The sequence below is a fragment of the Chiloscyllium plagiosum genome, unplaced genomic scaffold (genome assembly GCF_037043375.1).
Source record: "Chiloscyllium plagiosum isolate Xiang-an unplaced genomic scaffold, Cpla_swu_hap1 HiC_scaffold_3, whole genome shotgun sequence".
Lineage (NCBI taxonomy): Eukaryota > Metazoa > Chordata > Chondrichthyes > Orectolobiformes > Hemiscylliidae > Chiloscyllium > Chiloscyllium plagiosum.
Window position 1 is genome coordinate 136,518,808 of NW_028270141.1, and position 22,389 is coordinate 136,541,196.

General features: G+C 41.1%; 1 protein-coding gene across 1 annotated transcript in view; it reads left to right on the plus strand.

Annotated features, from left to right (window-relative positions):
• Positions 1-22,389, plus strand: part of mertka (c-mer proto-oncogene tyrosine kinase a) — a 122,270-nt gene that overhangs the window by 27,557 nt on the left and 72,324 nt on the right. Inside the window, exon 4 of the mRNA XM_043687183.2 lies at positions 3,178-3,351. Coding sequence (XP_043543118.2) covers positions 3,178-3,351 — 174 coding nt within the window. The remainder of the gene's footprint in view (positions 1-3,177; positions 3,352-22,389) is intronic.

The window sequence follows — 22,389 nt, forward strand, 5'->3', positions numbered from 1 at the left end:
CATGGCCCTGACCAGGTATGTATGGTTAGCTACAAGGTTCATCATTCTGTTGATTTTTCTGATTTTATGTTCTTAGCTTGTAATTTTAATGGACACCCATGAATTCTATTACGTACTTCTAATAGAGCGTCAGATACTTTGTGGGTACAAAACATTGAGTCATAAAATTTTACAGCACAGAAAGAGACCCTTCAGCCCATTGTGTTCACTGGCCATTAAACATCCATCTGCTGGACATGGTTGAGATACTAAATAAATATTTCATGTGAACATTTACTGCAGAGAAGGATGTGGAAGCTAGGGTACTTGGAGAAATAAATAGTGCTATCTTGAAAAGAGTTCCCATTACAACAGACAAAGTGCTGGAAGTCTTAAATACATAAAGGTAGATAAATCCTCAGGACCTGATCAGGTGTTTTCCAAAACATTGTGGGAAGCTGGAGAAGAGATTGCTAAACCCCTTGCTGTGATACTTGTATAACGATGGAACACTGGAGGTTAGCTGATGTGGTGCCATTATTTAAGAAAGGGTGGTAGGAAAAGCCAGGGAAGTATGGACCGGTGAGCCTTACGTCAGTAGTAGGTCAGTTATTGAAGGGGGTTCTAAGGGATATGGTCTACATGCGTTTGGAAAGATAAGGACTGATTATGGATAGTGAACATATCTTTATGTGAGGGAAATCATATCTCACTAATTTGATTGCATTTTTTGAAGAGAAAGACAAAGAAAATTAATTAACATAGAGGGGTAAACGTTGTCTAAATGGGCTTCAGCAAAGTGTTCAACAAGGTTTCATATAGTAGACTGGTTAGTAAGGTTAGATCACATGGGATCCGGGGGGACGAGTGAATTGGATGCAAAATTGATTGAAGGTAGGAAACCGAGGTTGGTGATAAAGGGTTGCTTTTCAGACTGGAGGCTGTCACCAGTGGTATGCCACAATGATCAATGTTGCATCCACTACTTTTCATCATTTACATAAATGATTTGGATGTGAATATAAGAAAAATAGTAAGTTTGCAGACGACACCAAAATTGGTGGTGTAGTGGACAGTGAACAAGATTACCTCAGGGTACAATGGGACCTTGATAAGATGGGCCAATGGGCAGAAAAGTGGCAGAAGGAGTTTAATTTAAGTAAGTATGAGGTGTTGCATTTTGGTAAAGCAAACCAGAGTAGGACTATACAGTTAATAGTAAGACCCTGGGAAGTTTGCCAATGAAAGAGCCTTAGGGATGCAGGTGCATTATTTCTTGAAAGTGGAGGTGCAGGTCGACAGGGTAGTGAAGGTGGCATTTGGCATGCTTGCCTTCCTTGGCCAGAACATTGAGTACAGTAGTTGTGATGTCATATTGTCACTGTACAGGACATTGGTGAGGCCACTTTTGCCCTTCAATAGGAAGGATGTTGTTAAACTTGAGAGGATACAGAAAAGATTTACAAAGATATTACCAGGACTGCACAGTTTGAATTATGGAGAGAGACTGAATAAGCTGGTACTTTTTTTCCCTGGAGCATTGGAGACTGAAGGTTGACCATATAGAGATTTATAAAATCATGAGGGGCATGGATAGACTAAATAGTCAATGTCTTTTTCCGAGGGTGATGAAGTCTGAGACTAAAGGGCATAGGTTTAAGGTGAGAGGAGTAAAACTTAAAAATGACCCAAGGGACAACGTTTTCATGCAGAGGGTAGTGCCTGTATGGAACAATCTGCCAGAGGAATTGGTGGAGGTGGGTATAATTGCAACATTTAGAAGGCATCTGGATGGGTTTATGAATAGGAAGGGTTTAGAAAGATCTGGGCCACATGCAGGCAAATGGGACTAGTTCAGATTGGGATGTATGGTCAGTGTGAACGAGTTAGACCAAAAAATCTGTTTCTATGCTGAATGACTCTATGAATCTATATTCTTGGTGGCACAGTGGCTCAGTGGTTAGCAATGCTGCCTCACAGAGCCAGGGACCTGGGTTCGATTCTACCCTTGTCTATGTAGGTTTCCTCCAGGTGCTCCAGTTTTCTCCCACATTCCAAAGATGTGCAAGTTAGGTGCATTAGTCATAGGAAAAACAATGTTATAGGGATAGGTTGGAATGCTGTTCAGAGGGTCAGTGTGGTTTTGATGGGCCAAATGGCCTGCTTCCACATGGTAGGAATTCTATGATCCATATTCAGCATTTTGACCATAGTCTTGTATGCTATGCCAATTCATGTGATTATGTAAATACTAATTAAATGCAGTGATGGGTTTCGCCTCTACTGTTCTTTCAGACAGTGAGTTCCAGAAACCTGTCACTTCTGGCTGAAAAAATTCTTCCTTTAAAGCTCCTGCCCTTCACCTTAAATCAATGTCTCCCAGTTGTTGATGGCTTTAATTCGTGCCCCTCAGAATCTTTTACATTTCAATCATTCTTTTGTAAGGAAAATAACCCCAACTTATCTAGTCTGTCTTCATAGTTTAAAAGCTCCAACTCATCCTGGTAAATCTCCTCTTCACTCTTCCTATAATGTGGTGACCAAAACTGCACACCAGAACCATGGCCTAACGAATATTGTACACATAATAACCATCATAACCTCCTTGCTCTTCTACTCAGTGCCATCACTTATAAAGGCAAATATCCCATCTGCTTTCTTAACCCACCTTATTGACCTCTCCCTTTGCATGTGGCATTTTGTAACCTCGGTTTCTCTCTGCTGACTTTCTCCAGCATTTTCTGTTTTCATTTCTGATCTCCAGCTTCTGCAGTATTTTACTTTTACTCTCATCCTATGTATCATCTTGGTAAACCTTCTCTGCACCCTGTCCAAAATGTTCGCATTTTTCTTAAAATGTGTCTCAAATTGGCCCAAACAGTGACTTGTGAATGTTTGATATGACTTTCATGTTTTTGTATTAAGTGCACCAATGTACAAACCCAAGAATCACAAATGTTTTTGTAGCTGCCTTATCAGCTTGCTTTTCCACCTCCAGGATGTATGGATATGCAACAATGAAAACGCAAATACACAAAACTCATGAATAATGCATAGTTACAGTTAATGTTACATGTAGGGTATCGCTGTGAACATTATTAGCAGAATTTATAGATAATAGACATGGCTTTGACTACGATGTGCATTTAGGGTATCTCGTATTTAACTGATGCCGTTTTAAAATGCTCCCATTTTCAGGATTGCCAAGTTTTATTCAAGAACCTGAATCAAAAAACGTCACAAGAGATGCATCCTTTAATCTCACCTGTGAGGCTGTCGGCCCACCGTATCCCGTGGATATTTATTGGTTACGGAATGGTGAGAAGATGAAAATGGTCGCAGACACATCCCCTTCTGTTTTGACTGTAGCAGGTCAGTTAGCTTCAAGTGCATATTTCTGATTCTTGATTAATTTAATTTTCAGCTACTTCTGATTGGATTGTGTAGCTGTATGGATTCATTCACTGCAAAACATTGTTTCTTTTTTTTTCAAGCGTGATATTACAGTTTATCTATTTTGTTGGGTATAAAAAACTTTTTGGTTGGTTAATCATATACATTTTAATGAGCTTATTTAAAAAAATAGTTGAATAAATGTCTGATTAGCAATGAAAGTTACAAGAAAGATATAGTCTAAAGTGGTTGAATATACCAGAGGATACAAAAGTTTCTGCTAATGGAGGAAAGATGATGAGAAATTGACATCTGTCAAACATAGTACATCAGGCATAGATGGATACATATGTGACTAGCTTCCACAGATTATCATTGAGAATTGAATGGGATAAAAATTGAGAGTGATAGGTAGCATTACATCTGGGTGTTGGAAATTTTGAGTGCCATTTTCTCATGATAAAATGCCTTTGTGCTCTTTAATGTGGCCTTTTCCTGCTCTACCTATTGTGCAAGTTTTACAGGAGTATAATAGTCCTTGGATGTAAACCATGTAAAATACAAATATTTGCCCCAACACTTTGGTTCAGTGACCCTTTTGAGAAACTGAATGTGAATTGGTCTGGATCACAACTGATGTATCAATATTTGAAGACAAAATACCAACTTCCATATGTCTCTACTGTAAAATATCCTCACTTTTGGTCATAAATACTTGATTTCTCTTGCAGTTTCTTTTTAAGTCAAATGCTAAAAATAAATCTCTTTGCTTTTTTATATTCCTGTGTACTATGTCCTTTGAATGCCCTGTATGAAAACATTTATTTGTACACTTGCATAACAATCCTTTTAAGATGATTAAGTTGGTGAATTTTGGACTGAATATTTCAGCCCTGTGGAAAACAACCTAATCTGCACCTAGAATCTCAACAAAAAATGTCTTGCATCAGGTTTCTTCCCTCCTCTCTGGAAGAAAAGAACTTAACTGAGCTGGCAGAAAAAATGTTCTGAAAATTGATTTCTTTCCCTTGACACTTCAATGCCGTACTGAGTGAGTGACACACAATTGAAGGTGTAGATGTTCAACTGACATATGAAGCCAAGGCCTTGTCAGCTCTTTTGGGTAAATGTAAAAGTTTATTACAAGGCACAACTTCAAAACAAAAGAACAAAGGAGTTTCCTTGTATCCTGGCTAAAACGTATCTCTCAACAGACTGCTAACAGGTCATTAATACGTTGCTGTTTGTGGGATCTTGCCGTGTGCTGCCACTTTTCTCAGAAGGCATCCGTGACTACATTTCAAAAATGCTTCATTGGCTGGAAACATTTCAAAAGTTATGTTTAAGTGCAGTGATTTCTTTAGTAGTACTTGATGAGATAAACATAGATATTAAAACGTGGTTCTAGCAAAGCTAGTATACTTAAAATCATCTGGTTCAAATCAGATGCATATTGAGCTGATCAGAGAAGTGAGGGTAGAAATTCTGAAGTTGCTGGCTATAAGCTTCCTATCCTGCTTAGGTGCAGGGCTGGCTTCAAAGGATAGTAAATGTATGACATTTATTCAAAGTAAGTGAGAAGAGCAAACTAGTGAGTTTAATATCAATATTATAATTTAAGAATTATTCAAGCCCCGAAAGAAGAAACTTGACCTTTCCTTTTGATGTTGGTTTTTTAGAAGAGCAAATCTTATAGTCTTTATGTGATAGCCCACCCAATCTTTTTTTTCTGTTCAGGTGCTTATCCAATTCCCCTTTGAAAGCTTTAACTGGAACACACTCTGAGGGAATGCGTTCAAGACATCAATCATACATTCCGTTTTTTATGTAAGACAGTTTCCTTTAATCCTTTTTTTGCCAGTCATATCTGGTTCTTTCAGTTCCCAATGGAAACCGTTTCCCTCTATTTACTCTATCTTCATGATTACGAACATTTCCACCGAATCTCCTCTTAACCTTCTTCTGTAAGGAAAACAACCTGAGCTATCTGTACAACTGAATTCCTGGAACTGTCCACCTGTATTATTCACAATCTGATCCCCTTTCCCTCCACTGGCAAAAGTAGGATCTGAGTGAAAATTGGGGCAGGACTTTAGTATCCATTTCCTTCCTGCCATTTTCAGGACTCTGGAGGTAGTCCAACTCAGCAAAATTAGATATCTTCATCCTGTTCAGGCATGTTTTGAGATACCTCTGGAGCTGGTGGGACTTGAACTCAGGCTTTCTGGCTTAGAGATAGGGACATTAAAAATCTGGCCTATTATCTCATTTTAGAATGTTGTCCAAGCATTGATCCTTGTTGTATTCCACAAGCAACACCCTGCCAACCTGCAAATAACCTGAAAATGATAGGTGAATGGCAGGTGTCTTTTCTCTAGGATGGGGGATTTCAAGAGTAGGGGACATATTTTTAAGGTGAGAGGAGAAATATTTAAAAAACACGTGAGGAGCAATTTGTTTATACATAGAGCAATTCATGTGTGGAATGAACTTCCAGAAGAAGTAGCGGATGCAGGTACAGTTCTAATGTTTAAAAGACATTTGAATATGCACATGACTAGGAAAGGTTTGGTGGGATATGGGCCAAGTGCAGGCAGGGTGGGACTAGTTTAGTTTGGGATTATAGTCGGCATAGACTGGTTGGACCGAAGGGTCTGTTTCCCTGCTATTTTTGTGCTTTGACCAATTTTGTTTCTTGATTCTTTACCTCCTGCAGTAACCTTTTATTTGGCATGTCTTTTGAAAAGCCAAATAAACTACATTTATGGTTTTCCTTTTATTTACACTGCTCGTTACATTCTCAAATAGATTTATCAGATGAAAACTAGAAGAACTGCAAATGCTGTAAATCAGAAACAAAAACAAGAAGTTGCTGGAAAAGAGGAACTGAGGAATGGTCACTCACACCGAAACATTAAATCTGATTTCTGTTCACAGATGCTGCCAGACCTGCTGTGCTTTTCCAGCAATTTCTAGATGTGTCAAATCCCTTTTCAGTTTCCCTTTCATAAAACAATGTTGGCTCTATCTTTTTATCATTTGATTTCTAAATGTCCTATTATCATTTCCTTTCTTGACAACTGATGTTAGGCCAACTGGCCTGAGGTTCGTTGTGATTCTTTGCTCTCTTTTCTGACACAATGGAATTGCATTGGCTATCTTCCAACTGTTCCAGAATCTAAGGAACCAGTCCTCAACCTTATTACTACTCCAGGCAATTATTGTAAGCCTGTTTTTCATTGAATGCCAAGTTGGATTGTTTTCCTGTGGAGCTTTGTCTTACAATGGAATATTCATTGAAAACTGTGAAATACTACTTGACATGTTTGCTCTTACTTAACTACTGGCATACCTTTATTTCTAAATTACAAATCTACCTCAGAGGAGAAAGTGAGGTCTGCAGATGCTGGAGATCAGAGCTGAAAATGTGTTGCTGGAGAAGCGCAGCAGGTCAGGCAGCATCCAGGGAACAGGAGAATCGATGTTTCGGGCATAAGCCCTGAAGAAGGGCTTATGCCCGAAACTTCGATTCTTCTGTTCCCTGGATGCTGCCTGACCTGCTGCGCTTCTCCAGCAACACATTTTCAGCTATCAATCTATCTCAGCCAACTTGTCCCTCAAATCTGAGTAATTGGCTTGATTGCAGTTTATTGCTAAGTTTTGCTCAGGTAAGAGGGTAAAGATTCCTCTCCTGGACCCAGCAAACCCTCACTTGGATGTAGCTGCCAAGTTTCATTGTGATTACTATATATCTTATTTAAAGTACCAGCTTTCCAATATTGGAATGGGTTGAGCATCCACCCACCTCAGTTAAAACCAAATTGGTGACTTTGTTCAGAAAACTGTTTTCTTTAAATGAGTTTAATTCACCTGACCTCTACCTAGTCCAAAACCATTGGATATTTTTGGTTAATCTTCCCCCAGCTCTCTGCAAGATGAACATTGACCACACCAAAAAAGATAAAGAAATTGTAATTTCAGGATTTGGGACTAAAGGATTTGGCTCCCCCGTTAGAAAGCTTCAAACCTTAAAACTTGTCATGAAACATTCACATGAAGCACTGGCTTGTAATGGCTAAAGGGCTAGATTTAGGAACAGCTGTCTTGCTATTGCCATGCATTGTAATTATGTGGTAATTGTGTGTGTATGTGTTCATTGAGACTGAACATTATCGATGGCATTCCGGACAAATAGAACTTACTCTTGGCAGCAAAACCCTCAATGCACTAAAAGACATTTCTATTTTCAGTTCTCAAATTGGCCTTTGTGCTTATAAGTGGCTGAATTTTCTATCCATCAAGAATTGGAAGGATCTTTAATGCTGGAAAGTGTAATGACCTTTTGCTTTTCTTTCAGTCTCCAGCATTGATTTAAACTCTCTACCTCCCACTCCACTTCCTCAAATTCAAAGTACATTCCTCTTGACCCACCTTTCACACGAGCCATCCTATGACAAGATTGAGATTGCCATTCAGCATTGAGTTACATTGGGTTGCCTTCTATACTGAGTCTGGTTGAGGCTTGGGTGGGTGAGGAAACATTGTTGATGTCTAATTTGAAGAAATGAAAGGAAGATCCAGTTTTCATTTAAAGAAACCTTTAAGAATGGCTGCATACGTTAAAGCAAAATCTACATGTGTAAAACTGCTTCCTTGCACAGTTAAAAAGTAGACCTGAGTTCACACACCACGTTTGTGAATTAGGCCATTGCATAGATGTACTTGCTTCTCTTGTTTCAGTCATGGGACAGGTGATGGCCTCATGATATTATTGCTGGACTGTTAATCCAGAGGCCTAGATAACGATCTGAGGACCCAGGTTTTAATCCTGCCATGACAGATGGTGGAATTTGAATTCAATTAAAATCTGGAATTAGGAGTCTCATGATATCCATGAGACCGTTGTTAGAAAAACCCATCTGGTTCACTAATGTTGGTTCGGGAAGGAAATTGCCATCCTTACCTGGCCTGGCTTACATGTGACTCTAGACCCACAGCATTGTGGTTGATTTTATGGTCTCTGGGCAATTAGGGATGGGCAATAAATGCTGGTCTAGCCCTCTTTCTGTGAATGAATTTTAAGAAGTCATGAAGAAGCAAGCCATTTTCTTAAGTGTATTTTAAAATTTATAATGCCCACTGTGTTTTTGATTGAGCGAAAGGCTGATTGCCCTTGAGTTAGGTGCGAAGTTAACTTTGCACTCATGGCCTTTACATTGCGTCTGCTGAAATTCATGCCATTATAGCATATTGTCCTTGGTATCCGGTCCTCAATCCTGTGACACTCCACTGGACTTGGGCTTGGGCACAGAGGTGAAAAAGCAGTATCTTAATGTGTGCTGCTTTATTCTTCAATTGTTTGCTTAATAATCATCCATAAATCAATCAACAAAAGAAAAATAATTAGCTTGTTATGGAACCAACTTTTCAATCTGTTACATAAATAGAGAAAATGCTGGAAGTACTCAACAGGTTAGATTAGTTAGATTAGATTACTTACAGTGTGGAAACAGGCCCTTCGGCCCAACAAGTCCACACCGACCCGCCAAAGCGCAACCCACCCATACCCCTACATTTACCCCTTACCTAACACTACGGGCAATTTAGCATGGCCAATTCACCTGACCCGCACATCTTTGGACTGTGGGAGGAAACCGGAGCACCCGGAGGAAACCCACGCAGACACGGGGAGAACGTGCAAACTCCACACAGAAAGTCGCCTGTGTTGGGAATTGAACCCGGGTCTCTGGTGCTGTGAGGCAGCAGTGCTAACCACTGTGCCACTGTGCCGCCAACATCTGGCAGCATCTATGGAGAAAGAAAAAAGTGAACAGCTGGCCTTTCCCAGGCCCACAGAGGTGATTTTGGAGGCATAGTGAAGCACAGTCATTTGGAAATTTGTTTACTGAGAAGGCACTTCGACATGTTCCCATCTCCTTGTTCATTGTACAGTATCTTCTTCACTAGTTACTCAATTGTTCCACCCCATCCCTTGCCATGACATGGTAAGGTTTGCAGAGCTTTGACTTCATACTTTTGTTTGAGATATCAATTGGCTGTCTAAAATACTATTTTTGCAGCCTAGCATATTGTGTTATAGCTTCTGTTGATGCCTCTGTTTTAAGCATTACTTGATGGTTTTCCCAGAATGCGGTTCTATACTTCTGATTGAATGCTGCCTGGATGGTGCAGAAGGAATGAGGGATGTGTAGACTATTTTAGGCTTTGCTGGTAGTTCAAATTTCAATTTGTGGTTAGGTGCAGACTTCCCTTTGGGTGTTAATGATTGCTTTGAGTGTTTTCTCATAAATGCAGAAGGAGTCCAAGTTGTAACACGGATATCAACTCCAAAAAACAAATCAGTGTAACTAATGTGCACAATATACAAAGTATCAGGAGAGTGTCAGTCAGCATTGACTATAGGCCAAAAACTGACTTGAAATTTAGAGTGCTGTCACTTGAACAGACTGATTCTTATCTACATTGATGGCATGTGAAATACAATTGTTTCGTGTTAGTTCTGTTGTGTTCTCTTTGCAAGGACAATTCTGTTTTGAAGTTCATATACAGTAGGCAGTGTGGTTGAACTCTGTTGATCTCAGTTGTGTTTTTGGCTTGACGCCTATCTGGGAAACTGCTGTCATTTGGGACAGGAGACACTCATTGCAGGGAGACTGAAGTCTTCAGCTTGATCAAAAACAGATGACCAACATGGAAAGCACGTGCTTAATGCCTAAATTTAAGCCAGGTGTTGAAGTCTGAAAATTAGTGCAGTAAAATACAGAAAAAATAGAACAACGTATGAACTTGCTGAAAAGAGAGGCATGTTCCTGAAGCTTTTCATTTTGCACTCATCAAGACAAATACACAAATGCCAAGTTTCAAATTATTGCATTTGTATATTTGTGTGGGTATATAACAATATATATATAAAATCTGTGTGTAGATATATACACAGATCATGATAATATCAAGACGGGTAGAGAGAGCAGTAAGTAAAGCTTAGAGTATCCTTGGCTTTAAACATAGGCACAAAGCAAGGAAGCGATCTTGAACTTGTAAAGATACCTTGTTAGATTCCAGTTGGAGTATTGTGCACAGTTGTGGGCACCACATTATAGGAAAGACGTGAATGCATTGGAGAGAGTACAGAAATGGTTTACAAGAAGGTTCTAGGGATGCCAAACTTCAGTGATGAGGACAGTTATACGAAGTTGGGACTGTTCCCCTGGAGCAAAGAAGGCTAAGAGGAGATCTGATTGAGGTTTTCAACATCATGAAAGGGCTGGATAGAGTTTCTCCCTACTGTAGGGAGAAACTGTTCCCATTTCAAAAAGCAACAAGAAATAGAGGGCATGGATTTAGTAATCTGCAAAAGAAGCAAGCATGAGGTGAAGAAAAATGTTTTCATCTAGTGAGTAGTTTGGTATGGCACGTGAACCTGGAAGTGTGGTGGAGGCAGGCAAGTTCAACTGAGACACTTAAGAGGGCATCGGACAATTATGTAGTGAGAAATAATGTGCAAGGGTATGGGGACAAAGTTGGAAATTGGCACTTGGTAACGATGTTCTTTGAGTGAGCCGTGCAGGTGCGCTGAGCCAAACGGTCTCCTTTTGTGCAGTTACACTTCTGTGATTCTGTAACCTATCATTCGGGATCTTCTGTTTTCAGCACTGAAGTATTATGAGGTAAACAATCATTTGGAATTAACTGCGTGATGCCCCACATCAGCAGCAGTATCTTAGCGTTGCAGGAATGACTATTATTGTGTAGGGTAATAAATATGAAAGCATTAACATGTGAACTAAGCGGAGGCCTGCCTAAAAGGATGTATAATACAGCAAATGAGTGGAGCCTTGGGGTGTTTGGGCACTCGCAGTTCGAGGTAGTCAAGTCTTTTTACTCATTATTTATGCAGCTCTTTGATTGTTACTATGATGTAACTGACCTTATCTTGCTACGTAAGATAAATTGCTCTTCTGCTAAGACTTATTTGTGGTGCATCTTTTACCTCTAAAAACAAGAAAGCCCCAGACTAGTGCAGAATAGAGGATTTATTCTAGCTCTGTACCTCAACCACAAGTGATTGGTATTGATGCTTCTTTTGTTGAGGTTTACAAACAAAATTTTGGCTAAAACGTCAGCCTTCCTGAAGGTGCAGCATTATGGTTTTAACCACAGCAAGTGTCAGCTCAGTGACTGGTATCATGCATTCTTCAGAGGCTTAGTTTAAGAAGGAGTTGTCACATGATGAATTACTGACTTTATGTGCGGAGGAATGGGATGCCATTTAAAGCATGCTTTAAAATGAAACTCAATTCACAAGACTCGCTACGTGATCCTACTGTAGGTTAATCATGTTGACTTCAAGGCTGATGGATAAATACTGCCAGTACATGTAACAATCGAAGAGCAAGTTTACACAAACACTGGTTCAAACAAAGTAAGTTTCGCACCAGCTAGTTGAAGCTTAACTTTGAGGCTAATCTGACCCAGGTGGATGGAATGAGTGGTCAAGAATGTGGAAGTGGTAACCACCACAGTGGAGACTATCTTGGTTGCTGTGACTGTTTTGGTGGCGCTCACATTGTTGTCGAGAAGCTAAGACAATTGTCACTTTGGCATTAGGACACAGAATTGGAGGGGATTTACAAAGAATTGTGTTAATTCACTCCTATGCTCACATCTTTCAGCAGGGCTAGGACATTCATTTGATGCCAGAGGAGAAGCACATGCCAGACTGGCAACATGTCTACTCCTCTGCCACACAAGAGACCTGCACGCATTCGTGCAGTGTAGCTCACTGGCCCAGTCCTTTCTCAGCTATTGCGGTTTACAGCAGAACCTCAACCTCTGTGAGGTTGATTACCAGCTTTAACTTCCCAAGTTGAAGATGTACATCATAGGAGCACAAGATTATTGAAATGAACATGCAACCAGGTTACAAAGGATTAATTTTGCTAAATGTTAGACACCAGTGGAACTGAGTTTTGGTTGAAAACCTTTGTTATGATTTGTGAATTGCAAAGGTAGGGTCAACACCTATCAAGCTGGTGTTGATTAGAAATGTGGGACTGCAGAGTTATTGAATGTTTTAAAGGTCAAGATTGATAGATTCTTATTAGGCATATGTTGCGGCTATATGGGAATGCAGAATTTGAAATGCCAACAGATCAGCCAAGATCTTATTGAATGGTGGAGCAGGCTTGAGGGGCTGAATGGCCTACTTCTATTCATATTTTATATGTATGTTCATATGAGATCACATATAGGCCTGTTTCCAGAGAGTATGCCACTGCCAGGTGGTGCTGCCATCAGTTTGTAGGGTGTGGAGTGTGTTCCATACAGCTGTGATTTCAGTCACATATGTGAGTTTTTTTGAAGTATGTATCAATGGGAGTCCTTCATTAGATGCAATTCTTTGGAAAGGATGTTTTCCCTGAGGATATCAGGACATTAAATGTGCACAAGCACAGGAGGCCACTTGAGCTGCATTGATATGAATGTCTCAGAAATAATCCTCCTTGACTTCCTGAAGATGGATAGCTTACCACATTTCTGTGATGGTGCCTGAACAAGGTTGAGCGGGGTGAACTACTGATGGGACATTATAGGGAAAATGATTCTTCATTTCATACAAGTTGTTAAACCTACTGAAAATTCTGACATTTAGTTTGATTATTTCTTTATTCCCAGTCTCTAGATAATTCCAGGCTTATAACAGTATTGCCTTTGTGTTTAAACAGCCTCACAGTTTACCACTCCACCACAGCAAAGGTCAGGTTGCAACATTGTTATATGAATGTTGAACTGCTGATTACTGGCAGAACAATTATGACAAAGAACCCCATTCACACTCTGCTCACGATCTAATATCTGAGCACTGTCTTCCTCAAAAGTATTTAGTACCGTGTAAATGAACTCTCCTGAAACCAAAACAAAAGATCTGCTCTGTGCCTTTTCCCTTATCCTGGAACATGTTCAAAGATGCACCACAGAAAATTTTGAATGTGTTAACTAAAGAAAATACTTTAAATGTGTTGCATAATGTAGACAAAATCAAGTCAAAGCTACATTTAAAATGTGTTTCCAATTTTGAATTGAGGGAAGAAAATTATTGAGAAACTGCTTTGAGAAGTGAAGACAAATGTGATTGATTGCAATGCTCAGTCAGCCTTACAGAGTGAAGAGGTGACCTTGGCAGCTTCTGGTCCTCTGCTCAGAACAGAACACATGATGGAGTCTGTTTCAGATTAAATTACTTAAAACTTGAGTGTTTTAGCCCTCTGTGTTTCACTGAAACTTTGTTTTTAAACTTTGGAGGAGGATGAAATGCTGATAATTTTACTTGGCTTTTAACAAAATAGTCATTTTTTTGAAAGTATAGAGCTGAAAATGTAATTGGAAACATAACCTAATGAGCCATACTTGAGTTGTATTCAAATAGATATGACACACTAACTTAGGAACATATTTACTTAACTGTTGTAAATACTGTATCCTGTCATTTTTCTGTATTTTAATTGCGGATTATAATAAGAAAATAAACTTTTTACAGAACCAAGGATTGCTGCACTTTTTAAAAGCAAGTAATCTGATACTCATTGTAAGTACTGTTTACTCAGCTGCTTGTTCAAGCAGCAATGGAAGCTTAATTTGCAGAAGAGTTGGAGCTGAGGTGTGTGTATAAATGGGGCTTGGCTGGCAATAGGTAGCTGATTGGTCTGTGGGCTAGTGACCAGTTATTGACGATAAAGGCCTTCAGCTTACCAACAACTATGTGATTGGTTCCCACAAAGCTTCACAGCTTGGGTCTTTGAATGTTTTTGGCAGAAACTATTGGACTCTTGGAGAAGAAGCAGCTGTTTTTGCTCTGCAGTCAAAAAGCATCTCATGCCTGAATGATTAGAATTCCTAAAGTGTGGAAACAGGCCATTTGGCCCAACAAGTTCACACTGGCCCTCAGACGTCCAGCCCATCCCCCTAATCTATATTTACTCCTGATAAATGCACCAACACTATGGGGTAATTTAGCATGGTCAATTTACCTGACCTGCACATCTTTGGACTGTGGGAGAAAACCAGAGCATCCAGAGGAAACCCACATAGACCCAGGGAGAATGTGCAAATTCCACACAGACAGTTACCCAATGTGGGAATCAACCCCAAGTCACTGGTGCTGCAAGGCAGCAGTACTAACCACTGAGCCACCGTGCCATCCTAAAATAAGTGGTTTATTTTTCATTTCTACTTGCTGTAGCTATGACTTTTTATTGAAGTCAAAGACTGTTATAAGTGAGAAACAGTCACCCCATGCTTCCCGCAAACAAATGAGAGTTTCTGAAGAAGAATGATTATAAAGCAGTATTTTGATCAGCCCACGAATTATCTCATCAAATCCTGTGGACCACTGAAGTGCCTTCCCACTTTTTCCCTCCTCCCATAGCACCCTTTTTATTCCTGTCTGTGTTTGTTGTTCATATGAGTATGTAGAGGGAATGTTTATAAGGAAGGGGGCTGTTGTTATAACGTGCAGTGTTATATATCGATGATTTATAATCATTTACTTGTAGCTAGAATCTATTTACTTGCATTAAATAGTCATTCATGTAAAGCACAGAAACCTGATATGTACTTTCTGCCAATCTGAGTACTTTTATAAAATCTTAACCTTTTATGATGACTCCATTGCTCAGACCTTTGAGTCTTGGAGTTAGGACCTCATATTGCGGTTACATAGGATGTTCTTGAGGCCTCTTCTGGAATACTGTATGCAGCTCTCCTGGCCCTGTTATAGAAAGGATATTATTAAACTGGAGAGGATTCAGAAAAGATTTACCAGGATGTTGCTGGGAATGGAGGGTTAGCGATATAAAAATAAACTGGGGCTTCTTTTACTGGAGCGTTGGAGTTTGAGGGCTAACTTTATTGAGGTTTATAAAATCATGAGGGGCATAGATAAGGTGAGTAACAAAGATCTTTTCCCTAGCATTGAGGAGTTCAAAACTAGGAGGCATAGTTTTAAGGTTAGAGGAGAAAGACTTAAAAGGGACACAAGGGGCAACTATTTTTACACAGAGAATGGTCCATGTCTGGAATGAAATGTCAGAGAAAATGGTGGCTGCAGGTACAGTTACAGCATTTAAAACACATAAGACATTTAAGACATAAGACAAAAGAGATAAGTTCATGAACAGGAAAGGTTTAGAGGGATATGAGACAAGCAGGTGGAACTAGTTTAGTTTGGGAATATTGTCAGCGTGGACTGGTTGGACTGAAGGGTCTGTTTCCATGCTCTATGACTCTCTGACTCTATAACAGGACTTGATTTTCAGTATGCTACCCCAGTCAGGTGTACCTAGCTTCTGAACAACCTATTTCACAGCTTGGTATGGCAACTGCAAGAAATTCTGAGAGTCATGAATGCAGTCCAGTCCATTGTGAAAACCAGCCTTCATTCCACTGACTCCATCTACACTTAGCACTGCCTCGGGAAAGCAACCAACATAATCAAAGACTCCTCTCACCCAGTTATACTCTCTTCCACCCTTTTCCATCAGGTAGAAGTTATAAAAGTTTGAAAACGTACCAACAGATTTAACAGCAGCTTCTTCCCCACTGTTACCAGACTTAAGAATGGATCTCTCTGAGAGTCGATCTTTCTCTGCACCTTCTCTGCAGCTGATACTATATATTGCGTTCTGTTCTATTACATTGATATGTTTATGTAAAGTATCATTTGTCTGGTTAGAATGCAAAACAATACTTTCTACATGTGTGTTTTGGTACATGTGACAATAATAAATAAAATCAGCAATGTTATTCTCCACCTCTAGGATTTGAACCAAGAACCTTTTGGCTCTCAGGTAAGGACACTGTCACTGTGCCTGTACACTGTCAGTGTTGCAGCCAGATTGCACTTTGAATCTACCTATATTGCAAAAGATTCGATATATTTTTGATTTGTTGCTGAGAAATTTGATCCTGCAGGGAAATAAATATTTACTTCATGTCTCGTGGCATGTTATTTTTGTCAATTTGGCAAATTGTACCTCTGAACTCTCTTTGTGTATATAGTTTGACTTGCAACATATTCCCTATCTTTAACATGGGCAATACACACATCATTCACTCATTTGCATATTTTTTAACCACTGTCAGCCCTCAGAAGGATCCCTAGGGTTTTTGACAGTTGGTGTTTTCAGAGCTGCAAAGAATTTGTTCTGTGTTCAGCTAATGTTTATTCAATTTGATTCGCCAAAGTGCAGTGGGTTCCTGAGCTGTTACTGTAACTTGGCAATGGAAACCTTGTTTTCACCTGAGACTTTCTCCATTGTGCGTAGAATCATAGAATCCCTACAGTGTGGAAGCAGGCCATCGACTCCATGCTGATTGTCCGAAGAGTATCCCACTTGGATCCACTCTTTACGTTATCCCTGTAACCCTGCATTCCTCACGGCTAATGAACCTAACCTACACATCCTTGGATACTATGTGCAATTTAGCTTGGCCAATCCACCTAACCTGTACATCTTTGAACTGTGGGAGGAAACCCACCCTGACATAAGGAGAATATGCAAACTCCACACAACCAGCCACATGAGGGATGGAATTGAACCCGGGTCCCTGGTGCTGTGCAGCAGCAATGCTAACCACTGAACCACCGTGCTGCCACTTCTTGAGGATGTTTTGACAGCAAAGCAGGGACAGGTCTGAGGATATTCTCAGCTGCTAATTCAGGTGTGTGCTGAGTTATGGGGAAAAGGCAGGACAATGGATTTGAAGATTATCAGATCAGTCACGATCTCATTGAATGGGGGAGCAGACTCGGTCAACTGAATGGCTCATGTCTGCTCCTATCTCTTATAGTCTTATTACTGCAACTTTCAGATTCTGAATTCTATCATTCTTAACTATAAGATCATACAGAGTATATAAATCTTTTGAGGAAAAGCTAAGGTCTTTGATGAGGTTTCAAACATTTTTTGGTTTTGTTTTAAAGCTTTTTATAAATAGGGTCTGCAGTACGAGCTATTTCACAGCACGGGCCAAATAATACAGCAGCATAAAACTGATCCTGTGGCATCCCATTGGTGATCCTCAGCATGTCAGTGGCACTTTTCACTTTCTCTGGTTTATCTATTACCTTTTTTCTGAGAAACCTCACAGGAGGGAAAGTTGTAAAATTTGAGAAGAGGGAGAAATATCAGCCTGGACAAAGATAAAAATTAAAGAAAGAGTGTGCCGATGTAGAGCATGATAACAAATAATCATCACCTTTAAAAAGGCAGCCAGGGATGGGTAGTAACTGCTGGCCCAGCCAGCGAAGCACACATCTCCCAAACATATCTTTTTCCAAAAATGAATAAGAAGGCATCGCCACCGCAGAGGGGCAGGAAATTGTAAGGGAAAGATGACTTCCCAAAAAGAAAGAAAGTCCTGGCTCTGCCTGGACCTGGACAGAGACCTTTTCTGTCAAAGTATTTATAGTACAGAAATAGGCCACTCAACCCATTTGGTCCATTCTTCACACATGTCTCATATCATCCTTCTTCATCCAATAACCCCATTAATGTATCTGTTTATTCCTTTCACTCTGATAGGCTCATCTCACTTCCCATTGAATGTGTCTATGCTACTTGCCATACCGACTCCTCGAGATTCCACTTTTGAGTGGCAAAGGCGTTTCGCTTGTATTTCTTTTCCAATTGGATTCATTAGTAACTATATTATAGTTATGGCCTCAAGTTCTGGTCGGTAACTTTATTAATTAATAATCATCTTCTCCTTGACCTCCTCTCCGCCACCGTCCTCAATGCCATGCAGACTGTCATTATTAGTGAGTTTACCATGTATATCTGTTAGGCGCCATGTTGTTATCCTTTTTTTCTTTTAATTATGATTACATTCCTTGGCAATTTAATTTATACTTTTACTTTTCCTCTCTTATTGTTTTCACTGATCTCTTAATTTTTTACATTCCCCTTCTTCATCCTCCTGTCTATTGTGTGTACACATATGCCTTTTTTAGTTTCAGTTCTGCTTCCTTCATTGATACTATTAGTGAACCTGTCCTTGTTTATTACAGGAGAAAGTGAGGTCTGCAGATGCTGGAGATCAGAGATGGAAATGTGTTGCTGGAAAAGCGCAGCAGGTCAGGCAGCATCTAGGGAACAGGAGAATCGACGTTTCGGGCATTAGCCCTTCTTCAGGAATGAGGACAGTTTGTCCAGCAGGCTAAGATAAAAAATAGGGAGGAGGGACTTGGGGGAGGGGCGTCGGAAATGTGATAGGTGGAAAGAGGTCAAGGTGAGGGTGATAGGTCAGACTGGGGTGGGGGCGGAGAGGTCGGGAAGAAGATTGCAGGTTAGGAAGACGGTGCTGAATTTGATGGATTTGACTGAGACAGGCTGGGGGGAGGGGAAATGAGAAAACTGGTGAAATCCGAGTTCATCCCTTGTGGTTGGAGGGTTCCTAGCCGGAAGATGAGGCGTTCTTCCTCCAACCGTCGTTTTGCTGTGGTCTGACGATGGAGGAGTCCAAAGACCTGCATATCCTTGGTGGAGTGGGAGGGGGAATTGAAATGTTGAGCTACAGGGTGGTTGGGTTGGTTGGTCCGGGTGTCCCAGAGGTGTTCTCTGAAACGCTCCGCAAGTAGGCGGCCTGTCTCCCCAATATAGAGGAGGCCACATCGGGTGCAGAGGATGCAATAGGTGATACGTGTGGAGGTACAGGTGAATCTGTGGCGGATATGGAAGTTTCCTTTGGGGCCTTGGAGGGAGGTGAGGGGGGAGGTATGGGCGCAAGTCTTGCACCTCCTGTGGTTGCAGGGGAAGTGGAGGTGGGGTTGGTGGGGGGTGTGGATCTGACGAGGGAGTCACGGAGGGAGTGGTCTTTACGGAATGCTGATAGGGGAGGGGAGGGAAATATATCCTTGGTGGTGGGGTCCGTTTGGAGGTGGCGGAAATGACGGCGGATGATGCGCTGTACATGGAGACTGGTGGGGTGGTAGGTGAGGACCAGTGGGGTTCTGTCCTGGTGGCGGTTGGAGGGGCGGGGTTCGAGGGCGGAGGAGCGGGAAGTGGAGGAGATGCGGTAGAGGGCATCGTCGACCACCAGTCTCCATGTACAGCGCATCATCCGCCGTCATTTCCGCCACCTCCAAACGGACCCCACCACCAAGGATATATTTCCCTCCCCTCCCCTATCAGCATTCCGTAAAGACCACTCCCTCTGTGACTCCCTCGTCAGATCCACACCCCCCACCAACCCCACCTCCACTCCCGGCACCTTCCCCTGCAACCGCAGGAGGTGCAAGACTTGCGCCCATACCTCCCCCCTCACCTCCCTCCAAGGCCCCAAAGGAAACTTCCATATCCGCCACAGATTCACCTGTACCTCCACACATATCACCTATTGCATCCTCTGCACCCGATGTGGCCTCCTCTATATTGGGGAGACAGGCCGCCTACTTGCGGAGCGTTTCAGAGAACACCTCTGGGACACCCGGACCAACCAACCCAACCACCCTGTAGCTCAACATTTCAATTCCCCCTCCCACTCCACCAAGGATATGCAGGTCTTTGGACTCCTCCATCGTCAGACCACAGCAAAACGACGGTTGGAGGAAGAACGCCTCATCTTCCGGCTAGGAACCCTCCAACCACAAGGGATGAACTCGGATTTCACCAGTTTTCTCATTTCCCCTCCCCCCAGCCTGTCTCAGTCAAATCCATCAAATTCAGCAACGCCTTCCTAACCTGCAATCTTCTTCCCGACCTCTCCGCCCCCACCCCAGTCTGACCTATCACCCTCACCTTGACCTCTTTCCACCTATCACATTTCCGACGCCCCTCCCCCAAGTCCCTCCTCCCTATCTTTTATCTTAGCCTGCTGGACAAACTGTCCTCATTCCTGAAGAAGGGCTAATGCCCGAAACGTCGATTCTCCTGTTCCCTAGATGCTGCCTGACCTGCTGCGCTTTTCCAGCAACACATTTCCATCTCTTGTTTATTACAAGGAGGGGATTACTCCTGGGCCGGACTACTAAATCTGTTCAATGTGTTTTTAATCTATGTTTGTTGGTAAAGGTATGGGAGCCAAGGTTAAAGGAGATAATTCCTCAACTAGGCCCTATTTACATCTGTAGTGTCTAAGCTTTACCCCCAATACACACAGCTTGATGCCTCTATTTATCTGGCAGTAGTTATGAGAGGAATTCTGGTATTTACAAACAGCAGTCAGGAAAAGAGCAGAAAAATTAAAATCAGAACTATTCTCTGCTGTACCACCAAATCTGAGACAAGAAACTGATTCAGTTTTGCAGCACATCCTTTCTGTGGCTCCACTGAAATCGGCTGTGGTAAAACACAAACTTGAGCTGTTTACATTTATAACAAAAATCTCAATTCAAAAAATTTCCTTTCCATGAGAAAATGTATTGATGTGAAACTAGTAATTTTGAATTTTTGTTCTTCATTTTTAAGAACTGCAGCCAGAAAGGGCCGAATTTCTCCTGTTTTCTAAGTTTTTATCAACTATTGATCCCTATCATCATGATTTCACTCCCTTCACCTCATAAACTTAAAATGATCTGTAAGCTTTTGGATTGTTCTTTAGGCCAAGGAACCTGTCTGTATGTAATTCCAATTTCAACGCAAATGGTTGATTGTTAACAAGCCATAACACACAGCAGTCACTCAGCTGCATCAAAATTGTGAGACACACCATTACCTTCTCTGGTTAACTCAGCATCAACAAAAATTGCAACTTTTCCAACAAAGATCACATCCCGAGAATAACAAATTATAATAAAAAACACAATAACTCTGGCTTCCCGTCTGTAGAAATGGATGGGCAGAAAATTGTGTAATGTGTAGTGGAATCGCATGGAGTCATGATGCAAACTTTGTGAGGTTTATCAGTACAGACATACCTGATCACTAATGAATAACAGAGCAATCAAACTTTAACAGTTAAACAGTGTCAAGGAATAGAAATCATATTATCTAGTGTAGGTTTTTATAGTTTTGTGAAAAATATGTACATGCTCCATTGTTGATTTTGTGTTTGAGTTCTATTTTGCTCTAAGTCTGAAGCCAACTGAATACATTTCAGCTTACATTCTTCTGAGGGCATCTGCAATCTCTCTGATTATGAGAAATCAGCAATATATGTTTTAGGAAGAGTTTCCAAGTATTGTGTTTTTTATTAAGGCTATGAACAATACAGTCAGACCCAGCAAAATAAAGGCTTCTTCTCTGAGATAAGAATTTATGTGGAGGGGGTTAATTATGGTGTAAATGACTGCTTGTCACTGCTGGTTGTTAGTTTCATTATTATAAGTTTTAAGCCTGATGTTATTATGAAAGTGTTAGTTGTAACTCTCCCAATGATTCAGCAGATTTAGCGAGTGAATAAATAGTAGTAGGACCTTAGCATCAATCCCAGGCCTATGTGGAGTTTGCTGCTTCCAGGTGAGTAGCATTTAGATGATTAGTCTCCGTGCCTTTAAGAAATGGAAGGAGGGAAACAGCCAAAGTTCCTTCTCCCCTTTTGCAGTCTTGTGATGCTAGGTTGAGGCACCTGGATGTGGGTTCCAAATAAAGACAGCATGGAGTTTGGCTGAAACAACATCTATGGTCAAATCATAGAAATCAGACAGTGCAGAAAGAAGCCTCCAAAGAGCGTCCTACAAAGCTGCCACCCCCCACTCCCACCATAACCCACATTTCCCATGGCTAAACTGCCTAGCCTGCACATCCCTGGACACTAAGGGGCAATTTAGCAACCTGCACATCTTTGGACTGTCGGAGGAAACTGAAGCAACCAACAGAGACATGAGGAGAATGTACAAACTCCACACAGGCAGCCACCCAAGGCTGGAATCAAACCCAGGTCCCTGACTCTGTGAGGCAGCAGTACTAACCACCATGCCATCCCATCATCTACTGCTGATGCACTCAGACCACATACATATAGAAATTACTAGGAATTGTATCCAGTCAACATTCTCAT